Consider the following 21722-nt stretch of genomic DNA (forward strand, 5'->3'; position numbering starts at 1 on the left):
ACAATCTAATCTTACACTCTACTCAAGAACCAATCACCAATATTACTTATATGTGAAAGTATTGGGTCAGACCGTCTGACCCAATGCATATTGTCAGACGGGCTGAGCCCAATTGTTGCTCTAATTCCAAGCTTCACAAAGACATTCAGCATTAGTTTTAAGAACAGACTTTAAACCAGAACAACAGTTTCCCCAATCTGCCCCTCTCACGGTACTCCTGGTGGTATTTATAGTCGTTGCATCAGCGGCAGCGTTAACGGAAGCAAAAGACTCTGGCACCAGTAGACTGCACGATTGTGGTACTAAGCATGTCGGATTGTTTGTCGTACGTTACCAACGGTTCTACCGTACAAAAAACCAGAAGGAAACGCTTCACTGTCCTTCTCTCTTCGATGCCCCTTCAAATCATGTTTGAGCCTATGTTCAAAGTTTCAAACCAAACCCACTGTTCTTCTCATCGCTGTTTTTTTGTTTGAGGAGAGAGAAAGTAAGAGAGTAAGAAAAAGGTGGCGAGTAACAACAAATTGAGGTTGGTAGTTTTCTTCATGAAATTCTTAATTTCAGTCTTCATTCTTTTCCTCTTTTTCATTTTCAGTTGGTTATTTTTTTGTTTCAGTTGGACTTTATTTTGTTTCAGTTGGACTTTGTTTTGTTTCAGTTGGACTTTGTTTTGTTTCAGTTGGACTTTTGTTTTGTTTCAGTTGGACTTTGTTTTGTTTCAGTTGGACTTTGTTTCGTAATTTGTATACCAACTGAAACAAATAATGGACCAACTGAAACAAAGAATGGACCAACTGAAAGAAATAATGGGCCAACTGAAAGAAATAATGGACTAACTGAAAAAAAATTAAGACTACCTGGAAAAAAATGAAAACTACCTGAAACTCAAGTGAAGTGGTCCGACGAGAATATTGTGTCGGACTCTAATTATATATAGTGGTATTACAATATGAAGAAGTAATTACTAAGAACTTCGACTGATAAATAAAAGCTATAATTTGATATAACTACTTTAATAAAAGGAGTATTATTATAGTAATCAATAAGGATTAATCTGAAGTGATGATATTTGATCTGGGCTTTATTATTTCCTTCTTTTCCCCCCTTTTTTTTAGGTGAGAAAAAGGGCCTAATTGTTCATTTTAAGAGGCCTTTTCATGCTCCACGCAGTGAGATGCTCCACAATCACGGGCTCCGTACCATTGTTAAATACATGTAAGTGAGCGTTGTTCATGATTGCTAAGTTGGGATAAACCCTTGATAATATGCATGTTTTACCTCCAGCTCCAAAACTCTCCACAACTGAGTGATCAATCTGCATAAAATACACGCATATTTATTTTAGAAAGGTATATCTACTTTTATTTATTACAAAAAAAAATTGATACATTATTTGTAGAAAAATTTAACTTATAAAATTGATTAACGCATACTAAGAAGGTATTGTTTTGATCTTAAAATAAAAAAAAGTTTCAAGTTTGATAAGTTTAGTTAAATTCAATTAATTTCAATCAAATGAACTTCAATAAAATCAGTTCAAATAAATTATTCGTTGGAATTTTGGTGAAAAAAACGAACAAAGATTCTACGCTATAAAGTTCTGTCCTTTTCACTTTATTTAATTTATTAAAGTGAGAGTTGAGACCACTTTTACTAATGACAAAATCTTTTCCATTTATAGTGATGCTTATTTTCATTCCTATCTAGTTAGGATTGTTGTTTTCTCGTCCAAAAATCTTTGTTCCATTTTTTTAATAAGCGTTTAAAATGAAATGGTAAAGATAGAGATAATTCAAAGTTTACTACATATTGATTCATTAATAGCAAAAGATGACAATTTTTAATCTATAGCAAGTTTCATCAGATCAAAATTAACTTCAATTGTATACCAGAATGCCAATATCAATGAATATTCTAGTGAAGGTTATAAATGAAGTTGTGATATAGAGGGCACTAGGGCATGTGGCTTGTGATCTCATCTACATTGTACAAGGATTGTAATTTTGGTAGTGGGGTTTTTAACTTATATCACTTTATTATGCATTTGCTTAGATTTTGAAACTTATTATGAAGCAAGTCTACACGCCACGTGGTACTGTTCCTTTAATTGTTTCATTTTATGTCATTAAGATACATTTAAAAAATTAGAAACATAGTTTCATACAAGATTCGACCTCATGATCTCAAGTTAATATAGTAAAATTTTAACCAATGAACTGCGCAACATTAGATGCTCTTTTTGACATGAAAATATTAATAACCAGGGGCATTGCTCGGACCTAATAACTAGTTCATTATTTAGGTAAATATATATTTAAACTTCATACATAGATGAATAGTCGCATTCAATTGAACATATTGTTAAATTAACAAAAAGAGTGAATATAAATATTTATCAATGTACCAAGCAAGACTTGGCTTATTTGGTAAGAGTGTCACCTCAAACCCTAGAGGTTTGAATCGATTCAAACCTTAGCAAATGAGGGTGGTTGGGGGTCTTGGGGATACCCTTATCTTTTCCCCCTTATTTCCAAATATCTAACCGAAAATATTAGATTAAGAAATCGTGATGGTTTAAGTTTGATCAGATTCCTCCTTATCATTACAAAAAAATAAATATATATAAATACTTACCAATGTTCTAAGAGAGAGTTTCTTATCTGCAGTTAAATCTACATCTACAAAACCACCAAATGTTGGTTTGTATAATCCTTTTTCCATTGAAGAACTGCCAAAAGCACATTTTAAAAGTTAGCACACAAGAATAAATGAACATGGAGTTTATAAATTCAATAATTGAACTATTGAAGGTGAAAAAAAAGGCAATGATAAGAAAGAAAACAACCTTGAGGCATCAGAACACATAAGGACCACATGCTTATTCTTTTGGGCCTTGAAAACTCTGAAAAATACAGGAGTGTACTCCTCTAGATTATTAGAAGCAAGTGTGAGAATCCCAAAAGGCCCAATTCTTCCTCGAACAGTTGAGCCCTTTTGTGCGCACAAATCTTGGGGATCAACCCACTTTGGATCAAATGCTTCAGCCTTTTCTAAATTTGGGATCCTAAATGCTACTTCCACGTCAGCCTGCAACCACCATTCTTTTGTTTTTAGTTTCTTTTCTTATTTTATTTATATGGAATATTTTTTTTTAAGAGAAATTTCATCAATTGATGGCCAAACGACATTTTATTTATATGGAATATCATTCTACTAATTTTAGGTTTTTAAGGGCTTGTTCTCTTCGACATAAAACAATTGAACAGAACTGAAATGAATAGTGATATGTGAGAGTAAAAGTATTGTCAAGAGATGAACTGAACTGAACTGATTTGAACTGAATTGAACTGAACTGAACTGAAAATAAGTTGGAGAGAACAGACCCTCATTATGCATTTAGAGATGGTCAATTTCTGAATAACATGAACGACATTGACATAGCGTAAATACGAATTTACTAAGAAAAACACGACATGACATGGTCTGAATGCAAAAATGACCAAAAATTAGATAATTTCATCAATTATAATATTATTCAATTTTATTTTTAATATTCTTAAGATAAACACAGATAGAAAATATAGTTAGGATAATATTTTCTCATCACTTTAAGATATATTTGTATAATCCAAATATAATTTGAATTCCTAATCTGTCAACAATTATTATTTTGTTAAACCCTATATATATGGATGAACGGCAATACGTACTCCATCAATCACTCTCTCTCACTTATTAGGGTTTTCTCTTTTTCTCTCTCTCCAAAAAAAAAAGAAAAAACTCTCATTCTTCTCCTTCAATGGCTGCCACAACAGTGAGGAAGATCACTTTAAAATCCTCCGATGGCGAGAAATTCGACGTCGAAGAATCCGTTGCTCTTGAATGTGAAACCATCAAACTGATGATCGAAGATGATTGCGCCGACAACGTGATTCCTCTCCCTAATGTCACTGCAAAGATCCTCTCAAAAGTGATTGTGTACTGTAAGAAACACGTTGAATCTGCTGCTGCTAAGTCTTGTTCTACTGAAGATAGTTGTTCTTCTACTGCTAACTCTACTACTAATGAAGAACTCAAAATATGGGATAGTGAGTTTGTTACAGTTGATCAAAGTACACTCCTTGATCTTATATTGGCGGCTAATTACTTGAACATCAAGAGTCTGCTAGACTTGACCTGCCAAACTGTGTCTGACATGATCAAAGACAAGACTCCAGAGGAGGTCAGGAAGATGTTCAACATCAAGAATGACTTCACCCCGGAAGAAGAAGAAGCAATTAGGAGGGAAAATCAATGGGCATTTGATAAGTAAACAATGTCTATATTTGCGTAGTAGTACTTGTTTTTTTTTATGCTAATATATTATGCTTTCGTTATTATAAGAATTTAAGTATTTTTAATGTATGCACTATTGTGCACAATTTCGTAAGGTATGAAAGATTTTGATAAATTATAAAACTATTCTTGGACTCCAACGATTATGAGGGAGACTTTGCAGGCTGCACACTTAAGTTCTAATGGACTTTTATTATTGGCGCAAATAATGGTGCATAGTATAATTTTTAAGAAATGGTTGTTATTTGTTTCCTTAAATTTTGTAAATTTAAATTTAAAAGTATATGTTCTTTTATCAGGGATGAGGTGTGGTGTCCTATTTTGAAGTGACTAAAATATCCTTTAATAGTAATATTAAAATAATATTTTTTTTTATAAAATATTGAAAATGAGAATCAATGAAACTTGTCATATGAACAGGTCAAAAATGGAATATCCAATCAATTCATGAAATCAATTAGAATCTTCAACCAAAAAAATTAGCAACATATCATGATAACATAATATTTTATTGTTTGATTGAACAGTTAAAAATCATTCATTTGATTCATTATAATATATGTGCTTTTATAAATATAAATTTACATGTTGGTTTGTGTTCTTTTATGTGTTCTCTTTGGGTGCACAATGCCCATAATCCACGCTTTGAAGGTTTGAAGATGAGTGTGAGACTTGGTCTAACACAATCTTTTATATTTAAATATACGATATTATCTTCTCACTTGCGGTAGATTAGGAATCAATTTGTTTAGCATTATAATCTTGTAATTCTATCCTATACTTGGTTGTTATACTACTTTTTACGTAAAAAAAAAATAATTACTAATTTTATTTAATAAATTAGAGATTTTGAATTTTTAATCAGTTTATCCCGAAATTAGGAATATTTAAATTGATGTTAGGCTTTGGTGCAAAAGCTAGCAGGAATGGTCCAGAAATCTCTCATTTGTTGTTTGCAGATGACAGCTTACTTTTTACTAGAGCCACCAATAGTTATATTCTCAACCAATATGAACAAGCATCCGGGCAGAAAATTAATTATGATAAGTCAAAAGTGCCGAGTTTGTAGAGACAAGAGGAGTTGATTAATCTTCTTCAGATGAAAAAATATGATAAGCACCAGAAGTATCTTGGCATTCCTACCATTTGCTAGATCGTATGTGGAAAAAGTTGAGGGGTTGGAAGGAAAAACTAATGTCGCGAGCAGAGAAAGAAGTGTTGATCAAAGCTGTTATTCAAGTCATTCCTACATACCTTATGGGAGTATATAAACTTCCAGTTGCCATCATTCATGAGTTTAAATCTGCCATTGCTCATTTCGATCTGGTGGGGTGGCAGTGGGGATGAAAGAAAGATGCACTGGTTGAGAAGGAATAAATTGTGCAAACCCAAGTGTCTGGGGGGTTTGGGATTCAAGGATCTGGAGGTCTTTAATGATGCTCTCTTGGGGAGACAAGTGTGGAGACTAGTTCAGCATAAAAACTCCCTGCTCAGTCGGGTTTTGTGTGCGAAATACTATCCCCATGGGAACGTGTTGGAAGCAAGATTAGGGCACTCGAATAGCTTTTCCTGGAGAAGTATCTGGAGTGCTAAAAGTTTGGTGAAGGAGGGTCTAATGTGTAGAGTGGGAAATGGGCAGAATATCGACATATGGCAGGATCCTTGGGTGCGTGATGACAGGGGGAGGTTTATTGAAAGTGAGAGGTGTGAGAATCTGAAGGTGGTAGGGGACCTCATTGATTATGAAAGGATGGAGTGGCGCTGTGATGTGATCGAACAAAATTTAATGAGAGGGACCAACATTGTATAATTTCGATTCCCCTCAGCAGAAGGTGTGGAAGTGATGGCTTTATGTGGGCTTATTCGAAGGACGGTCGATATACTGTCAAAACAGCCTACATGTTGGGTAAGGGTGGAAATTTAGATGATTTTCACGTGGCATGGGTGAATTTGTGGAAGCTTGAGATTTCTCCAAAGGCTCGACATTTCATGTGGCGGTTGTGTACCCATTCTTTACCTGTACGTGCGGCTCTTAAAGCTCGCCATATCATTGAGGAGGCGCCATGTCCTTAGTGCCACAGCAGTGATGAAACTGCGTTTCATGCGTTGATGGGCTGTGTGCGGGTCCGACAAATCTGGGTTGATTGTGGATGTGCGGCTTTGTTGGGTGGCGGAGAAGACACTGATTTTTGTGAGCTTTTGGTGAGTTGGGGCGAGCTGGACGCTAAAATGGTGCAGCGAGGTTGCTTTCTAGCTTGGAATTTATGGAGTGAAAGGAACAAGTTTGTTTTCGAAAATATCCGCACACCCCTCGAAGTGATTGCTCAGCGAGTTTCTCGACAAGTTGAGGAATACGCCTCCTATGCGGACCGGATCTACGCAGGCTCACGAAAGCATACCACGCCTAGCCCTAATAAATGGTGCGCCCCTCCAGGCGGGTTGGTGAAGGTAAATGCAGATGCCTCCTTGAGTGGTGAGGGGTGGGTTGGTTTGGGTGCGGTGGCTCGTGATAATAAGGGGAATGTCCTTTTCTCGGCTGTTCGTAGAACCAGGGCATGGTGGCCACCCGATGTAGCTGAAGCCAAAGCAATATACATGGCTGTTCTTTGGGCGAAGAATCATGGATTGAAGGAGGTGGTTATTTAATCAGATGCCCAAGTGCTCGTGTCTCGCTTATCCTCGGCAGCTTTGTTTCACTCGGACTTGGATGCTATTCTTGGCGATATTGTTAATCTTTTTTGCTCGTGGTTTAATGTTATTAATTTTTCGCATGTAAGGCGGGATGGGAATTATGTACCTCACACCTTGCCAAAGTAGTGCCATTTGGTTATGAACAACGGTGGGAATTTCATTGTCCCAGCATTGTTTCTCCTTATGTACTGATGGACGTTTTGTCCCTGGATTAATTAATGCACTACTTGTTTCCCCTTAAAAAAAAGGAATATTTAAATTTTAAAAAAAATAATAATTAAGAGAGAAGTAACTGAATGTGTTGTAAATATTCGCCTTTTTTTTGTAGTGCCTTTTGTTTTTTATCTTTCTATTTCTATTAATTAATTAGGTAGTTTTCTTTTTTATTTTGTTTTTTTCTATTTGTCTTCTACCGTTAACCTAACAAGATCACAATAAAAACAGAGTAGCTATCCTTTAGCACTAAGACTGTATAAATACTTTGGCTTTGTTAATAAACTTAAGCTTCTCAAAGCTATCCTTTAGCACTAAGTACATAGGTAGCTATTAGTGGGACTCTAATGATTAACTTAAGTGTTTGTTTGAGTTGATCCTTTAATAATTTTCTGATTATATAGAAAATCTTAAACAGATGAGCCTAAATATATTCTCTGAAACAAATGAGGTATATTTTCATGTTAATTGTTAATTAAAGTTAAAGGAGACAAACCTGAGCTGAAGTTATCCCATTGATTTCAAAATGTTTTCCTGGCTTAAGCAAATAGTTCCCCACGTCAACTTTGTTAGCCCTAAGTCTTTCCACTTCCTCAACAGGCCATTGTAGTAATTGTTTCCCATTTGGATCCAACCACACTGACCGTGGTATAGCCTAATACCATGTCAAAAGTAAGGAACAATTAGAAACTAACGTTATTAGCATTACCAAACTAAAAAAACAACTAGATAACGATTAGATACAGACTTACGCTCTTGCTTTAACAAATTAAAAATATTGGAGGGTGAATCTAGTGAAATATATAAAATATATGCCCTAAACACACATCTAAAAAATCTAATATTATTTTTATCATAAAGAAAATATTTGAATATCCTTTATTAGATAATAATATAATACTCCTTCCGTTTTAAAAAGTTCAAGTTCTTCCTATCTCTATTATATAAGGGAAGGGGGAGCAATGGTGTCCTCTTTTGAAACGCCTATTTTGCCCCCCTTCCCTTTCTAAATTACAAAAGAATGTCAAAATCAAAATCGGCACTCAAAGAAAACTACGAAAATTAATTTACAACACTCACTCACAAATCACTTAAAAAAGAAACTTTACAAATCACTCATACAATTGAGAAAATCACGTTATAAAAACATGCAAATTAAATCACTCAAATAATCAGGAAACTTTATTAAAACTAATTAAAATTAACATAAAACTAAAACTACTAACCTAGAAGTCAATAATCAAAAACATATACAAAAATTTACTTACAAATCATTATTCTCAAGAATCATTCACAATTAATGGTGGGCCATGATGAAAAAATAGAGGTGTATTTGTAGTGAAATCAGTTAGAAGTTAAACAAGAAAAAAATTATTTACTTTTTTTTATAGTGTTTCCTATATATAATAAAACTTTTACATATATTTGGACCTATCTTTTTCTATTATATACTAACGATTAATTATAAGGTAAAAAGGTTTATGTAAAATATCATTTAAGAATTAAAGTACAACATATATCTCTATTATATAAGGAAGGGGGGAGCTATGGTTCCCCGATGAAGAGCTATGTTACCCCTTCCCATTCTAAATTACAAATTACTTACAAATCAAAGGGGCATCAAACAAAAATACAAAAATATAATTATAACAATCACTCACAAACTACACCTGATGACATAAAATAAAGTGTCCACTTTCTTTACAATTTATGAATTATGTACTTAATTCAAAAATCAACTAAAAAATTACAATATTCAAAATCATAAATAAATTCAATAAAATTTCTATTTTGTTCATAAAATTTAACTTTCGAAAGTAAAAATAAAAAAAATAAAAAATAATAATGGTGAGAGACTTAAGTGACAGAAACTAAACCAATCAAAATTTGCAACTAAAAACAATTATACTTCGTATGTCTAATGTTCAAATTTCGACTCTTATGCCGAAGAAAACCGAGTTTCTGTTTCGAAAAAAATTCAAGCACGCATCGCGTGCAAAAAATTCTAGTTTTAACCTATTAGAGCAACTATAATGACAAGCTACAACCAATTGTAACTTTGTGTGCCACACCAGATTTCCAAACTACAGCATTTCCAAGCTACAACCTCTCCCATTGGAAAACTACAACCACTTGTAGTTTTTGTAGGTCCCACATGTCATCACTATATCAATAATTTTTAATATACAATTACAATATAATTTGTTATTAACTTGTAAAAATAATAAAATATAAAAATAAATGACTCTTATTCCAAATTTTAAGTAACTCATTTAAAAAAAAAAAATAACAAAAACAATAATTAAGATACAACATAATTAATACATAAAAACGAAAGCGAGATTACATTAAATAAAAAGTACTACATATTATCTTGATTTACATTAAATAAAATGAAACTGAAAAGTGGGAGTGAAGCCCCCAAAGAATAGACAAAGCAAGTACGTAGCTTTGTGGAGCAACTTGGCTTTCCAAAGCAACAAGCTTCCTTTCATTCCAATAATAAAGCTACTAGCTCCAACTATATGTAAATTGCAAGCAGGGACTTAATTTATGCCGCTAAAGCTACTCTTACCTTTCACAAAAAGATTTCAAATAGGATGAAAAAAAGAAATAGAACGAGTAGATACTAAAATCGATAATATGATAGTTACCTGGATTCCGGCCCATCCTTTAACGGCAGCTATGTCTGGAGTCCAAGATTCATTAGCCCAACCCCACAAAATCCTCCGACTTTTTTTGGAATCAAAAAACGACTTTGAGGCGTAAAAATTACCATAATCATACCTCAACCCATTCCAACCATCAATTGCAACATTATCCGGAAAATATTTGTCTTTGATTGGATCATATCTTCCTATAGTATAATACTCAAATCTTGTAACATCAAGACTAACCTTTAACACATGCTTCATATTAGAGCCCATTTTAGAAGTGTCCAGCCCATATTTCCCTTGGATCAAAACTGGGAAAAAGTCCGGACATTCCCACATACCCGTATTTGGTGCTGAATGTAATGGGTGTTTAGACTTAATCCATTTCTTAAAATCTCTACTCCTATACAAATATGCCATGCCCCTATTTTTTCTCCTACCACCCACCAATATTTTCCAATGCCCATTTGACCACCACGCGGTCGTAGGGTCTCGAAAGTACGACACGTTCATGTCGAATGTAGGGGTAATGATAGGGTTATAATCGGGTTTGACCCATTTTCGTAGGTATGAGTCTGATAAATTAGTTGGGATCGCAATATTTTGGACTTGTTCATTTTTAGCAGTAACCCCGGTATAGAGCATAACGGGGCGATTATTGGGTAGAATTGTTGCGGACCCGGACCATACCCCGTTTGTGTCAAAAGGTGCGGACTCATAGAGTGCAGGCTCAAGAGCCTCCCAATTAATAAGGTCCCTTGAGACTGAATGGCCCCAAACAATGTTACCCCATGTGGCTCCCCATGGATTGTATTGGTAAAAGAAATGGTATAAACCCTTGTATATCATAGGCCCTGTCCAATAATTAAATATCAATTAGCACATTTTAATCAATTTTCATATTATTAAAAAATGGTAGGCTGTAAGATTAGAATTATAATAAAGGATGATTTTATAACTTTATTAGCCCATAATATAACTAACTCACCATTTGGATCTGTTTTTGATTTCCATCGTTCCAAATTGCATCATCGTTGGCAAAAAGATAAATAGAAAACCAAAAAAAATGGTCAGTGATTGAATTGAAACTTGAAAGTAAGGAGAAAATATACATAAGAGCTAAATTTATTAAGGAGTATATTCATGTATTAAAATTAAGAGTTTGTCCGGTAAGAGACTGCCTACTTTTTAAATTTAAAATTAGGCAATTTAAGCTTACTATTAAAAAGAGAAAAATCCCACTAGTGACTAGGTTAATTTATTTCGGTGACCAGTTTAATCCATTTGGTAACGAAATCTACTTTTCCCCTAAAAAAAAGTAACTAGGTCAACTTTTATATTTATACCGTTTCTTTTAATAATTTTTGTAAAATTAATTGCATGATTTTTTTTTTTTTTTGAGGGGATTAATTGCATGATCTATTAATAACATAATTCTATAAAAAAAAAAAACTTGAAATCACTAATCAAAATTCTATCATCAAATATGATTTGTGAAAATTCTTATTGCTTACTAATATTTTTGTACCACTACCAATTTCATCTTCATGGGGTCCACTTTAATGCCTTTCTCTTTATCCCTATCTACTTTCACTCCTATTTTTTCGGTTTCACCATTGTAAACCCTCCAAAATTCAAGCTAACATATCAAAGACTATGGAACTTCGATTTCTTGTTGATCAATCTATATGCTTGTTACATGTAACGGTTCTTTAAAATACTATATCATAGTCATTGACGTATCTAATTGCTCTTTAATATATGCAACGTCAGGATTTTGAATTTTTGGAAATAATAACCACTTTAGAATTAGGGTTTTTAATATTTAGAGGTATTTCACCCGAAATAAAACCACCTACCATCAAGAGTTTTTTATGTAAATTCCTCCATATTGTTTTCGGTAAGAGTAATAGCTTTATCAACATCGTGATTGTTCAACTTGTCTACTGTTTAATTGTAATATAAATTATTATAATTATATATTGTCATTACTCATTAAGAACTCAAAACTAAAATATCAAAAGATGAACATCGAAGATAAATTAAACCTTCCATTTTTTTTATCATAGTTAACATCTCCCCGCAAGTTAGTTTAGTTTCAATAAACCATATCCTCTAAGAAAAACAATAAAAAAAACCTATAGGTTTTGATATACTTCATAAGTTGTTACCAAATCGCACGTCTATTAATGTTATTAATGTTTAGTTATTACCTCGATTTTTCATTTTTACATTTCAATATGCAGCTTTTAGCATTGCACGTATCTTTTTCAATTTAAAAATACAATTAAAATCGCTAATATTCCAAAATAAATATTGTTTCTAAGAAAATAAGCAAGTTACGAGTTTTTTTAAAAGAAATGAATTACCATTGATCCAATGTCTTGGAGGTTGAAAGTGGAAAGCAGTTCTATGAACACGGTCAACTTGGTTGGCTTCAACTTGAAGAGACTGGTATTGTTGATAAACCTTGTGAGATGCTTGTACATGAAGATGATGACTATTTATCAAACATAAAAAGCTTAAAATCAATCTAATTATCATTGCTACAATCTTCATGTTTTTGTAAGTTCTTTTAAGAGAGAACTTGCATTGGGACGTCGAAGTTTGGGTGGGAAGACTAACACTATTTATAGTGTATTTTATCTACTGTTTTGAATTGGATAACAATTTCCATGATAGAAATTAATTTTTATTTTGAGGACATGATAGAAATGAAATTAGTACCTTTTTGTTTGAATTTGATTAGTTGCAGTTATAAAGGGACAGTTAAAAATACTTTTTTTGTCAGAATTTTGAAGTCACTAATATCCTTAGAAATTAGTATGATCAATTGATTGATTGCAGTTATTTAAGGGTTGAGTACATAACATAAGTTTCTAAGTTTCATGCTACATGAAGAAAGTAGGTTTTGCTTATAGATTGTTAACCTCTATTATACTAGCCTTTATGCATGATATGCATGTAAAATCATTATCAAAATTGCAAAAAAAAATTCTTATTTTACTTTTTTTTTCAATAATTTATTAATTGGTAGATTTTGTAATTTTTTTGTAGTTAGGGGTTATTTGGACAAAGAGAGTGGATACCAAAGTTCTCAAAATTTTCCTTATATCTCTACTAGCATTTATATGCATCCTATGTGGAGAAAAGTCGAAGAATGACTGGTAACTGCTTTGCAGTTTATTAGATCAATTTCCTCTCCTTCTTTTTTTTAACTAATTAATAGAGTGGTGATAAGTGTTGTAATTTTCTTGTCTAGTTAGGGGTATATTGGTCAAAAAGAGATGGACACCAAAGTTCTCAAGAGTTTCCATATATAATAGAGATTATATATGGCAAACACATATAAAACATCAATAAATAGAATAAGGAAAAAAAAAAGAAATAAAAATGGGGGACAACTGAGTGCTTTATTTTTTAAAAAGGGAAAAAAATATCAAATTTGAACTGAGCAACAACTTTCTGAGAAAACAAAATGCAAGGATAGTTTTTAGTTGTCGGTTTTCAAAATTAGCATGATTACTATCATAATGACTAGGTTTAAGTTTACAATACTACTCATATCATATGATTCTAAAATCATAAAAACTGACAAAGTGACAGTGATATCGAGCGGGCCATAAAGATTTTTGATGGGTCTTACACATAATTATGAGTAAGGATTTGTCATTAGATATAGTACTCCCAATCGTCACAATAAACTTGTATTATTAGGTTTTATGCTTCAATTAAGAAGGGATCTATTTGTAAATTATATTGACTATCAATCAATCTAATAAACAATCTCAAACTATAGTACCACACAAAAAACCTCTATAACTAAAGTTTTTGATGGGTTTTACATGTAATTATGAGTAAGGCTTTGTAGTTAAATATAGTACTCCTAATTGTCAAAGTAAACTTGCATTGTATTATTAGGTTTTATGTTTTGAGAAGGGTTTATTTGTAAGTTTTATTGACTATCAATCAATCTAATAAACAATCTCAAACTATAATAATACGCAAAAAATCGCTAAAACCTAAAGTTTTTGATGGGTTTAACACATAATTATGAGTAAGGCTTTGTAGTTATATATATATATATATATATATATATATATTACTCCCAGCAATATAGTCACAGTAAATTTGTATTATTAGGTTTAAAGCTTTTAGAGTGGGTTCGTTTGTAAGTTTTATTGACTATTAATCAATCTAGTAAACAACTTCAAACTATAATATTATATAGACGAAAACAAAGTAGTAAAGAAACATAAAAAAAAATTATATATTGAACCCAAGAGCATGAGAATAAGCCTAAACTATGTACTAGATTCAATAAGTTATGTGATAGTAATATAAAATCTCTCTAAAGTTTTTTCTCTCTCTAATCTTAGAATAAAGAGCATTAACGGATCCACAATACAATTATAATAGGGTATGATTAGAATCCTAATCGAAGTAGGTAAGACCAATTTAGGGGAGAAATGGAGAATACTAGACCACGCAGTCGCGTGCCATGAATTAAAGTTTTGTGGTATAGTCTTTGCAAGCTTAATCAATTGCTCTCGACAAAAGAGAACACGGCTATGTGTTTTGCTAAGTGCTAACCTACTACGATGAACTTCCTACACCTTAGCTTCCCTCGAATGTGTTGACAAACCCTTCGATCGTTCCCATCACCAAATATGCTTCAAGCTTAACACCTTGAAACATATGACATATCCCTATAAGATTTAGTAAATTATCACTGTATAGTAGAGAATCGCTCCATCACATTTCAATTTGATCCTTCGCATTTACTTCATGCACAAAGATGAGCTTGATTGGTCCTCTTAACCTATCTATATAACACTAATGTTGCTCGAACTCTTCATTTCACCTCAAGTACCCGTGTTGGATCCTCGACAGTTGGACATGGATGAGACACTTGCACACTTTGTTTTGGACCAAAAAATACCCGAGTCAAACACTTGAAAACGTACCCGTGTCGGACGTGGGTACCGGAGGCCGAGCTGGAGAAACATATGCAACATATTCCTTTTTTTTTTTTGAGGATATGTAAGTCAGTTTATTGGAATTTTGCAACTCCATGAGTAACATGTAGTTTCTTTATATTATTTTTTGATAATAAAAGGCATCATCTCTTGTATACTTTCATGGGGGCTAAAATTTGGTTCAAATTCAGTTACATTTCTCATTCATCGACAGAATATAGTTATACAACTTAAGTAGAGAGTCCTACTTCATCACAAATTAGGAACAACAATCCTATTCCTAATACATATCTTCTATAGAAACCTAACATTCTCACTCAAGTTGGAGCGTGCAAATTGCGAACGCCCAACTTGGACAACAAAAATTCAAATTGAGTCCTACCAAGTGCCTTAGTGAAAATCTTTGTCAACTGAAACTTAGTAGGAACATATGACGGACTCACTAGGCCTTCAGTCACTGCATCACGAACAAAATGACAATCAGCCTCAATATGTTTCGTACATTCATGAAAGACTGGATTCCTGGCAATATATAACGCAGATTGACTATCAAAATATGATCTCATCCCTACAGGACGTTGAACTCCAAGATCACTTAATAATTGATTTAGCCACTTTAATTCACAAACAATAGCAGCCATAGAACGATATTCAGCCTCTACAGACGATCGAGACATTGTGGGCCGCTTAAGGATCTCCGAGTAATTGGACAACTGGCCCAATCAGAATCACACCATTGTTCAAGGCAGAGATCACTATCTGAACAAAATAATACTCCATGTCCTGGATTTTTCTTCAAATATCTAACCACTCTCATAGTGACCTCTGAATGAACAATTTCAGGAGGCTGTATAAATTATGACAAAATATGAACAGAATATGCCAAATCAGGTCTAGGAACAGCAAGGTAAATCAACTTGCCCATCAACCTTCAATATTTCTTTGCATCATCAAACAAAGGACCATCAGCCAAAGCGAGTTGATGGTGCTGCTCCATAGGAAACTCGGCGGGCTTGGCACCTAGTAAGCCGACCTCAGATATGATATCCAAGGCATATTTTCGTTGACTCGTAAAAATGACTTGCGGCCCCCTCGCAATTACAAGGTCTAGGAAATATTTCAAAGAACCTAAATCCTTCATTTACATTTGCCAAGGTAAGCTTTGAAGTTCATAAAAGCTCCCTGATCATTCCCTTCAATAATCATATCATCCACTTAGATAAGAACGTTCAGCTGAATATCTTTCCTGGTCAAAGTGAGCAAGGAATAATCAGAATAAGACTACTTAAACCCATAGGCTGTCAAAGCAATGGCCAGTTTTGCAAACCAACACCTAGGCGCCTGCTTCAAACCATACAATGATTTTTTCATCCTACACACCAGATTAGTATTTCTTTCCTGAAAACCAGGAGGAATTTTCATTTTCCTCCAAATCACCATGTAAAAATGCATTATGGATATCAATCTGACGAATATCCCATTTTTTCATTATTGTAATAGCCAGGAAAGTTCGAATTGTTGTCATTTTTGCTACATGGGTAAAAGATTATTCATTATAATCGATTACTTCCACCTATGATTACCAAATATAACCAGTCTGGCCTTTAATGACTGCAATATTCCCTGCTCATCATATTTTTCTGTATACACCCACTTACTCCCTAAGGTCTTCTTGCTGGGAGGAAATGGTTGCAATTACCATGTGCCTTGATCCTCCAGAGCATTTATCTCAGCTCCCATTGCTTCACGCCACTCTCATGCTTCATAGTTTCTTTAAATGACTTTGGAGGGTTCCCTACAGTTATGTAGAAATCTACGATGTTTATCAAAAACCTTTTCATAACTAACATAATGTGTAATAGGATATGGGGTACCTAAGTACGATGCTGAAACAGATGCATGAGTAGATGAACTTTTGTTTTACACTATACTATGAGTTACATAGTTCTACAATTTTTAATTTGGGACTTTAATTGGTAAGTCTTCCCCTTCCCAACACCTCAACACCATCCTCTCGTCTCCCTCCCTGAATCTACGCCCCAGGCCACTAGGCGCCTCCCATCTCGGCACCCCATGATCCAAGGCCACGCCTGGGCTGGCATCGCACGAGGCTCCTTAGCCTCCACCTCCCCATCGGCCACACATTGTGGGCCATCATCCAGACCAACAGCGACCTCTACATCCTTCGCCTCACTCCCGTTGCACCTAGAGATGGAAATGGACTAGGTTCGAGGGTGGGTGGAGCTTCACCCGCATAAACCATCACCCGCATCCATCCATCCGTCATCCACTGGGTGAACGGATTGGTCGGGTGGTTAGCGGGTGAGGAGATATATCAACAAGTTTTACAAAATATTATGCCATAAGATACATATTTTAAAATTTTCAACAGTAAAAATTTAGTGAAGTAAATAAACATGTGTGATTGACAATATAGATGATGGGTGGGTGTTGAGCGGGTGATGGGTTGGGTGACGGATGAAAAAAATATCACCTGCATCACCCGCCACTTGATATTCATCCGTTTATTTCGGGTTTTCACCCGTTTAATAAAATCGGGTTAAGCGGGTGATGGATCATCGATCACCCATTTCCATTTCCATTTCCATCCCTAGTTGCATCAACTCCCCCTTCAACCTGCATGGGAACTTCAACAAGGGGATTAGGCATCTCCTCCTCACAATACTCCATGCCCACCATATTAGTGGCATTATTCACAACAGTCAATGGGTCAGACACCTAAAGAGGAATTTATGTTAAATAAACTTTACATCCCAAGAAACAATATATTTCTTGATTTTCAAGTCATATAATTTTCATCCTTTCTGAGTGTAGGAATAGCCACCAAAAACATAGCAACGACTGGTACTAGCAAACTTATCACCACCATGATATAAATTATAGGCATAACACAACCAACCAAAAATTCTAATATCTCTCATCGTAGGAGGTCGGGTTGCCAAACAAATATTCATATGGGGTATTATGTATAATCAAGAATGACAAATGGAGTTCGGTTAATTAAATGACAAGCTGCTTGAACATAACCCCCCCCCCCCCAAAATCTCAATGGAAGATTAGCCTGAAATCTCAAAGCACCGCACGTGCCACATTTAAAATATGTTGATGTTTTCGTTCAACCCGATCATTCTGTTGTGGAGTTTTAACACATGAGTTCCAAAGATGATCCCTTGTTGCACAAAATAAATTTTTGGACAATTGAATTCAATTACATTATCCCAGCGCACACATTTAATTTTCTGATTAAATTGTCTGTCGACCAAAGCCACAAAGTGCATAAGCATAATCTCAATCTTCAATTTATTATATAATAAACTAGTTATTAGGTCCGTACTATACCCCGGGTAAGAAAAAATTTCATTTATTAATATAATACTTTATGATAGTAACAATAAACACAATTTAGCCTAGTGGTTAAGACTTTAGTATATGTACTTGAGATATCGGGACCAAACCCTATACTACACAATTTCTAATTTTTTTTATTGTACATAGATTACATGAACTAAAACTCCCTAGGGGTAGTACTGTAGTGGTCAACACTGCTCTTCAAATGGTATCATGCATACATAATTAATTTTAATGAACATGCAAATTTATTTATTTTTAAGGATACAACGGATATGTTTAATAACATTAACTGTGGAAACATGGATCACTAAGAGAAGTTAGATGAGATGGTGCTTCTTTGAAAACCCTTACATAAGGTCGTCAGGGGTTCGACGTTGTTATGCACGCCTTTTAATATATTAGTATAGATACGTCCAAACAGTGCGGGAAAAATCATCTATTACTGTTAAAAAATAGGAAAAATTGACAATAGAGGTCTGAACTTTGGGCGATAATTTCTAAAAATTTTGAACTATTGATTAACTTGTGTACGTCCCAACTTTAAGGGGTCTTAACTTTTAGCATGCCTCAGTGACTTAAATCTGGCGAGCTTTTTAAAAATCTCACGTAGTTCCTACTTTCCTCCCTCAGTTAACCCTTCTGGTGTGATCCAAGTTTTACAAGTTATGACCTATTAAGCAAGTTTCAAGTCACTAAGGTCCGCCAAAAGTTAATATCCCCTAAAGTTGAGACCGGCACATGTTAATCCTAGTTCAAACCTTTTAAAAATTATCACCCAAAGTTGAGACTTCTATATTGTCTATTTTTCCTAAAATATATGAACCGCCACAAGCAGACTTAGTTCGATATGGGACCATACATCACAATGAATTAACTCAAAAATTCTACTAGCTCTACTATTAATTTTAGGAAACTAGTTCTAGGTTGTTGGGCTCGAAAACAAACATCACACCCATCTTTATTGCAACTACTATTACTAGATTGACTCACACACGGTAAATGACGCAAAACTTTCTCCAAAGGATGACCTAACCGCTTATGCCAAATATCAATTGATTCCCTGCCATCCACTACCATGATCTTCACCTTAGGGACACCTCGGAAAAAGAAAGGTCCATCTTCCCGCTCACCCGCTCCAATCAGCGTCCTCGTCGTGCGATCCTGTAATACACATAACATTTTAGTGAATTGAACAAGACAATTCGTGAAATCTAATAAATGCAGGACGGAAATCAAATTACAATCAAGATTGGGAACAAATAAAAAATTAGTAATTTATACAAGATCCCTTGGCTCTTTGCCTCTTTCGAAGTAATTCTCTTTAAGTTTTTCAGAAATTGAACAGTAAAGGAAAAAGATAATACCTACATTTCGCGAAAGTCGACTGCACCTAAATAGCAACTAGAAAATGATGTGACAAACATCTGCTGACTTAAATAACAAAAGCTTCTAGAACTTGATTTTTTCACTGTAAAAGCTAAATGTAGATAAATTTACTCGCTTTCGTAAAATTTTGAAAATAAGTGATAGTTATATGTGATGGAGGAAAATGGGTTAAACATCTGTAATACGATTAGATTATAAAATTGTGACCTTACTTTCGTTTTTTCCCCTTGGTAGATTTAAAGTTCTTGTGGAAATACAATTAGTCACCTTGCAAGTTGCAATTGATAAAATTATAAGTGATCTAGTAACCTTTATTATCTTAATGTCAATGTTATGGCTATAAGGTGATAAGCTAAGACGATAATAGAACTCATAAGCTATTAGAACTTGATTCGCTCACCTATTAAAAAAAAATTGATCCGCTGAAAGCTCATTTTGGATGAGCTAAACTCGAGATGATACCAATTGAGTCAAACAACTCTTAACTCAACTCAAAAAATACTCACAAGAAACTTAAAAAATAATTAAGCTCGAGTTTAAGGTGAGATGATCAGCAACTTAAGGCCAACTTGCATGAGTATCACTTCTTGTTATGGTTGTTGATCAACATTCGTCATTTAACTTTTTTGACCATGATAGCGTTCTGCTTATATTAATTGTTGTATCAATTTTTTGAACTAAACTTTAGCATCTAATGTACAGTCCGTAGAAAAATAGTATATTTCGGTATATAAATAGAGAGATTAAATAGATAATAAATATCTTTAATTTGAAATTAAGGTTTATAAAAAGAATACTTATAAATTCGGAAAAATGTGACAATTAACTCGAAACGAAGGAAAGAGATAAATCGATATACACTAACAAGTTGCAAAAAGAAAATGAGGATCAATAGAGCCTTCCACGTCAAGGTAAAAGAGAACAATGTACAAATGGTGGATGCCAAAGAAAAAGGACCCAACGTAATGTCATAAACCATAACCTAAACATGGTAAAACATTCTAGTTGTTCATTGCAAGTGCTTTGGCAAAATCATATATAAACAAAGAAAGTAGAATCATGTGGTTTGGGATCCAACACATCTTTCCCATCACCATTGCAAATTCTACTGCTCTCTTTTCCCTATGTTACTTAGCTTAGATGAGTGAATATTTACACTTAAATGGGTGTGTGTATGTGTTTATTATAACTAGTGGGTGAAAAAGAAATACATGCATCTAGTTGGTACATGATATTAGCAAAACACTACCTAAAAAGATAAAATTTCTTCATTGATGTATGCATACAAATGGAAATTCAGCTAATTTACGTAGTCGTCGCATATTGATATTTTCTTAGTTCTAGTGATTTAACAATAGAGTGTACTAGATCATCATGTGTTGTAATATAAATTTGTTTCTTGGAGATGATGTGTCCGAATCGATGTAAAACTAGTTAAATTGTTTGTCACTTTAAGGAATGAAATTAAACTAGCTACTTTCTTCGTTTTTTTTTACCTGCAATACTTTTTTTCATCAACTTTAATGTGATTGGAGATAGATAGAGAGAAAGGAAAAACAAAAGTATAAAGTGTTGCAAGTAATTGATTATTTCCCTTTCAACAAAGTGTTGCAAGTAAAAAAAACGGAGGAAGTATAATTTTTATGTGCCTACTTTTTACTATAAAAGATATTTCTCAGCTTTTAATCTATTCAACTTATCTCAAATAAAGAAAGTAAAATATATAAGTCGAGATACGTAAAATAAGTTCATGTAAGTTTAAACAAACAATATAATTAATTTTTTTATGGACCTGGTCTATAGTAAATTTGCTTTGAACTCATGCTTAAGTTTCTCTTTGATATTCTTAAGTGGCCATTTTTAAGTAATCATATTACAATTTCCATTTACATACGAATTGTGACTTCTCCAAAGAGGAACTTTCAATATGAAAATATAGAACTTTAGAGAAGATAAAAACTATGCAAATATGAACTTGATCTACTATAAATATAATGTGCATTTAGGTTCATATGAGATTTTGTACAAGTATAAAAGGAAATTCATATCAGTTTTAAATGTATTTCGCCCTATAAGCTTGTGCAATGTTATA

General features: G+C 33.7%; 2 protein-coding genes across 2 annotated transcripts; one reads left to right on the forward strand and one right to left on the reverse strand.

The window, feature by feature from the left end:
* Positions 1–942: 942 nt before the first annotated feature.
* On the reverse strand, positions 943–10747 carry LOC104898340 (beta-fructofuranosidase, insoluble isoenzyme 1). The gene is made up of 5 exons (XM_010685400.2): positions 9894–10747; positions 7736–7894; positions 2846–3087; positions 2635–2728; positions 943–1315 (listed from the first exon to the last, which is right to left on the reverse strand). The coding sequence occupies exons 1-5, from the start codon at positions 10740–10742 to the stop codon at positions 1130–1132; spliced, it is 1530 nt and encodes a 509-aa protein (XP_010683702.2). The 5' UTR covers positions 10743–10747; the 3' UTR covers positions 943–1129.
* Positions 3704–4330, forward strand: LOC104898405 (SKP1-like protein 1B). Its single transcript, XM_010685490.3, has one exon. The coding sequence runs from the start codon at positions 3800–3802 to the stop codon at positions 4310–4312; it is 513 nt and encodes a 170-aa protein (XP_010683792.2). The 5' UTR covers positions 3704–3799; the 3' UTR covers positions 4313–4330.
* Positions 10748–21722: the final 10975 nt, after the last annotated feature.

The sequence above is a fragment of the Beta vulgaris genome, chromosome 7, assembly GCF_026745355.1.
Source record: "Beta vulgaris subsp. vulgaris cultivar EL10 chromosome 7, EL10.2, whole genome shotgun sequence".
Lineage (NCBI taxonomy): Eukaryota > Viridiplantae > Streptophyta > Magnoliopsida > Caryophyllales > Amaranthaceae > Beta > Beta vulgaris.

Bases quoted from the DNA above. Each gene is read 5' to 3' on its own strand.
- LOC104898340 (XM_010685400.2), bottom strand. From the start codon at position 10,742: ATGATATACAAGGGTTTATACCATTTCTTTTACCAATACAATCCATGG. The intron at 2,729-2,845 runs GTTGTTTTCTTT...TGCTTTTGGCAG, and splicing joins ATGTGTTCTGATGCCTCAAG to TTCTTCAATGGAAAAAGGAT. The intron at 1,316-2,634 runs GTAAGTATTTAT...TATTTTATGCAG, and splicing joins AACTCTCTCTTAGAACATTG to ATTGATCACTCAGTTGTGGA.
- LOC104898405 (XM_010685490.3), top strand. From the start codon at position 3,800: ATGGCTGCCACAACAGTGAGGAAGATCACTTTAAAATCCTCCGATGGC.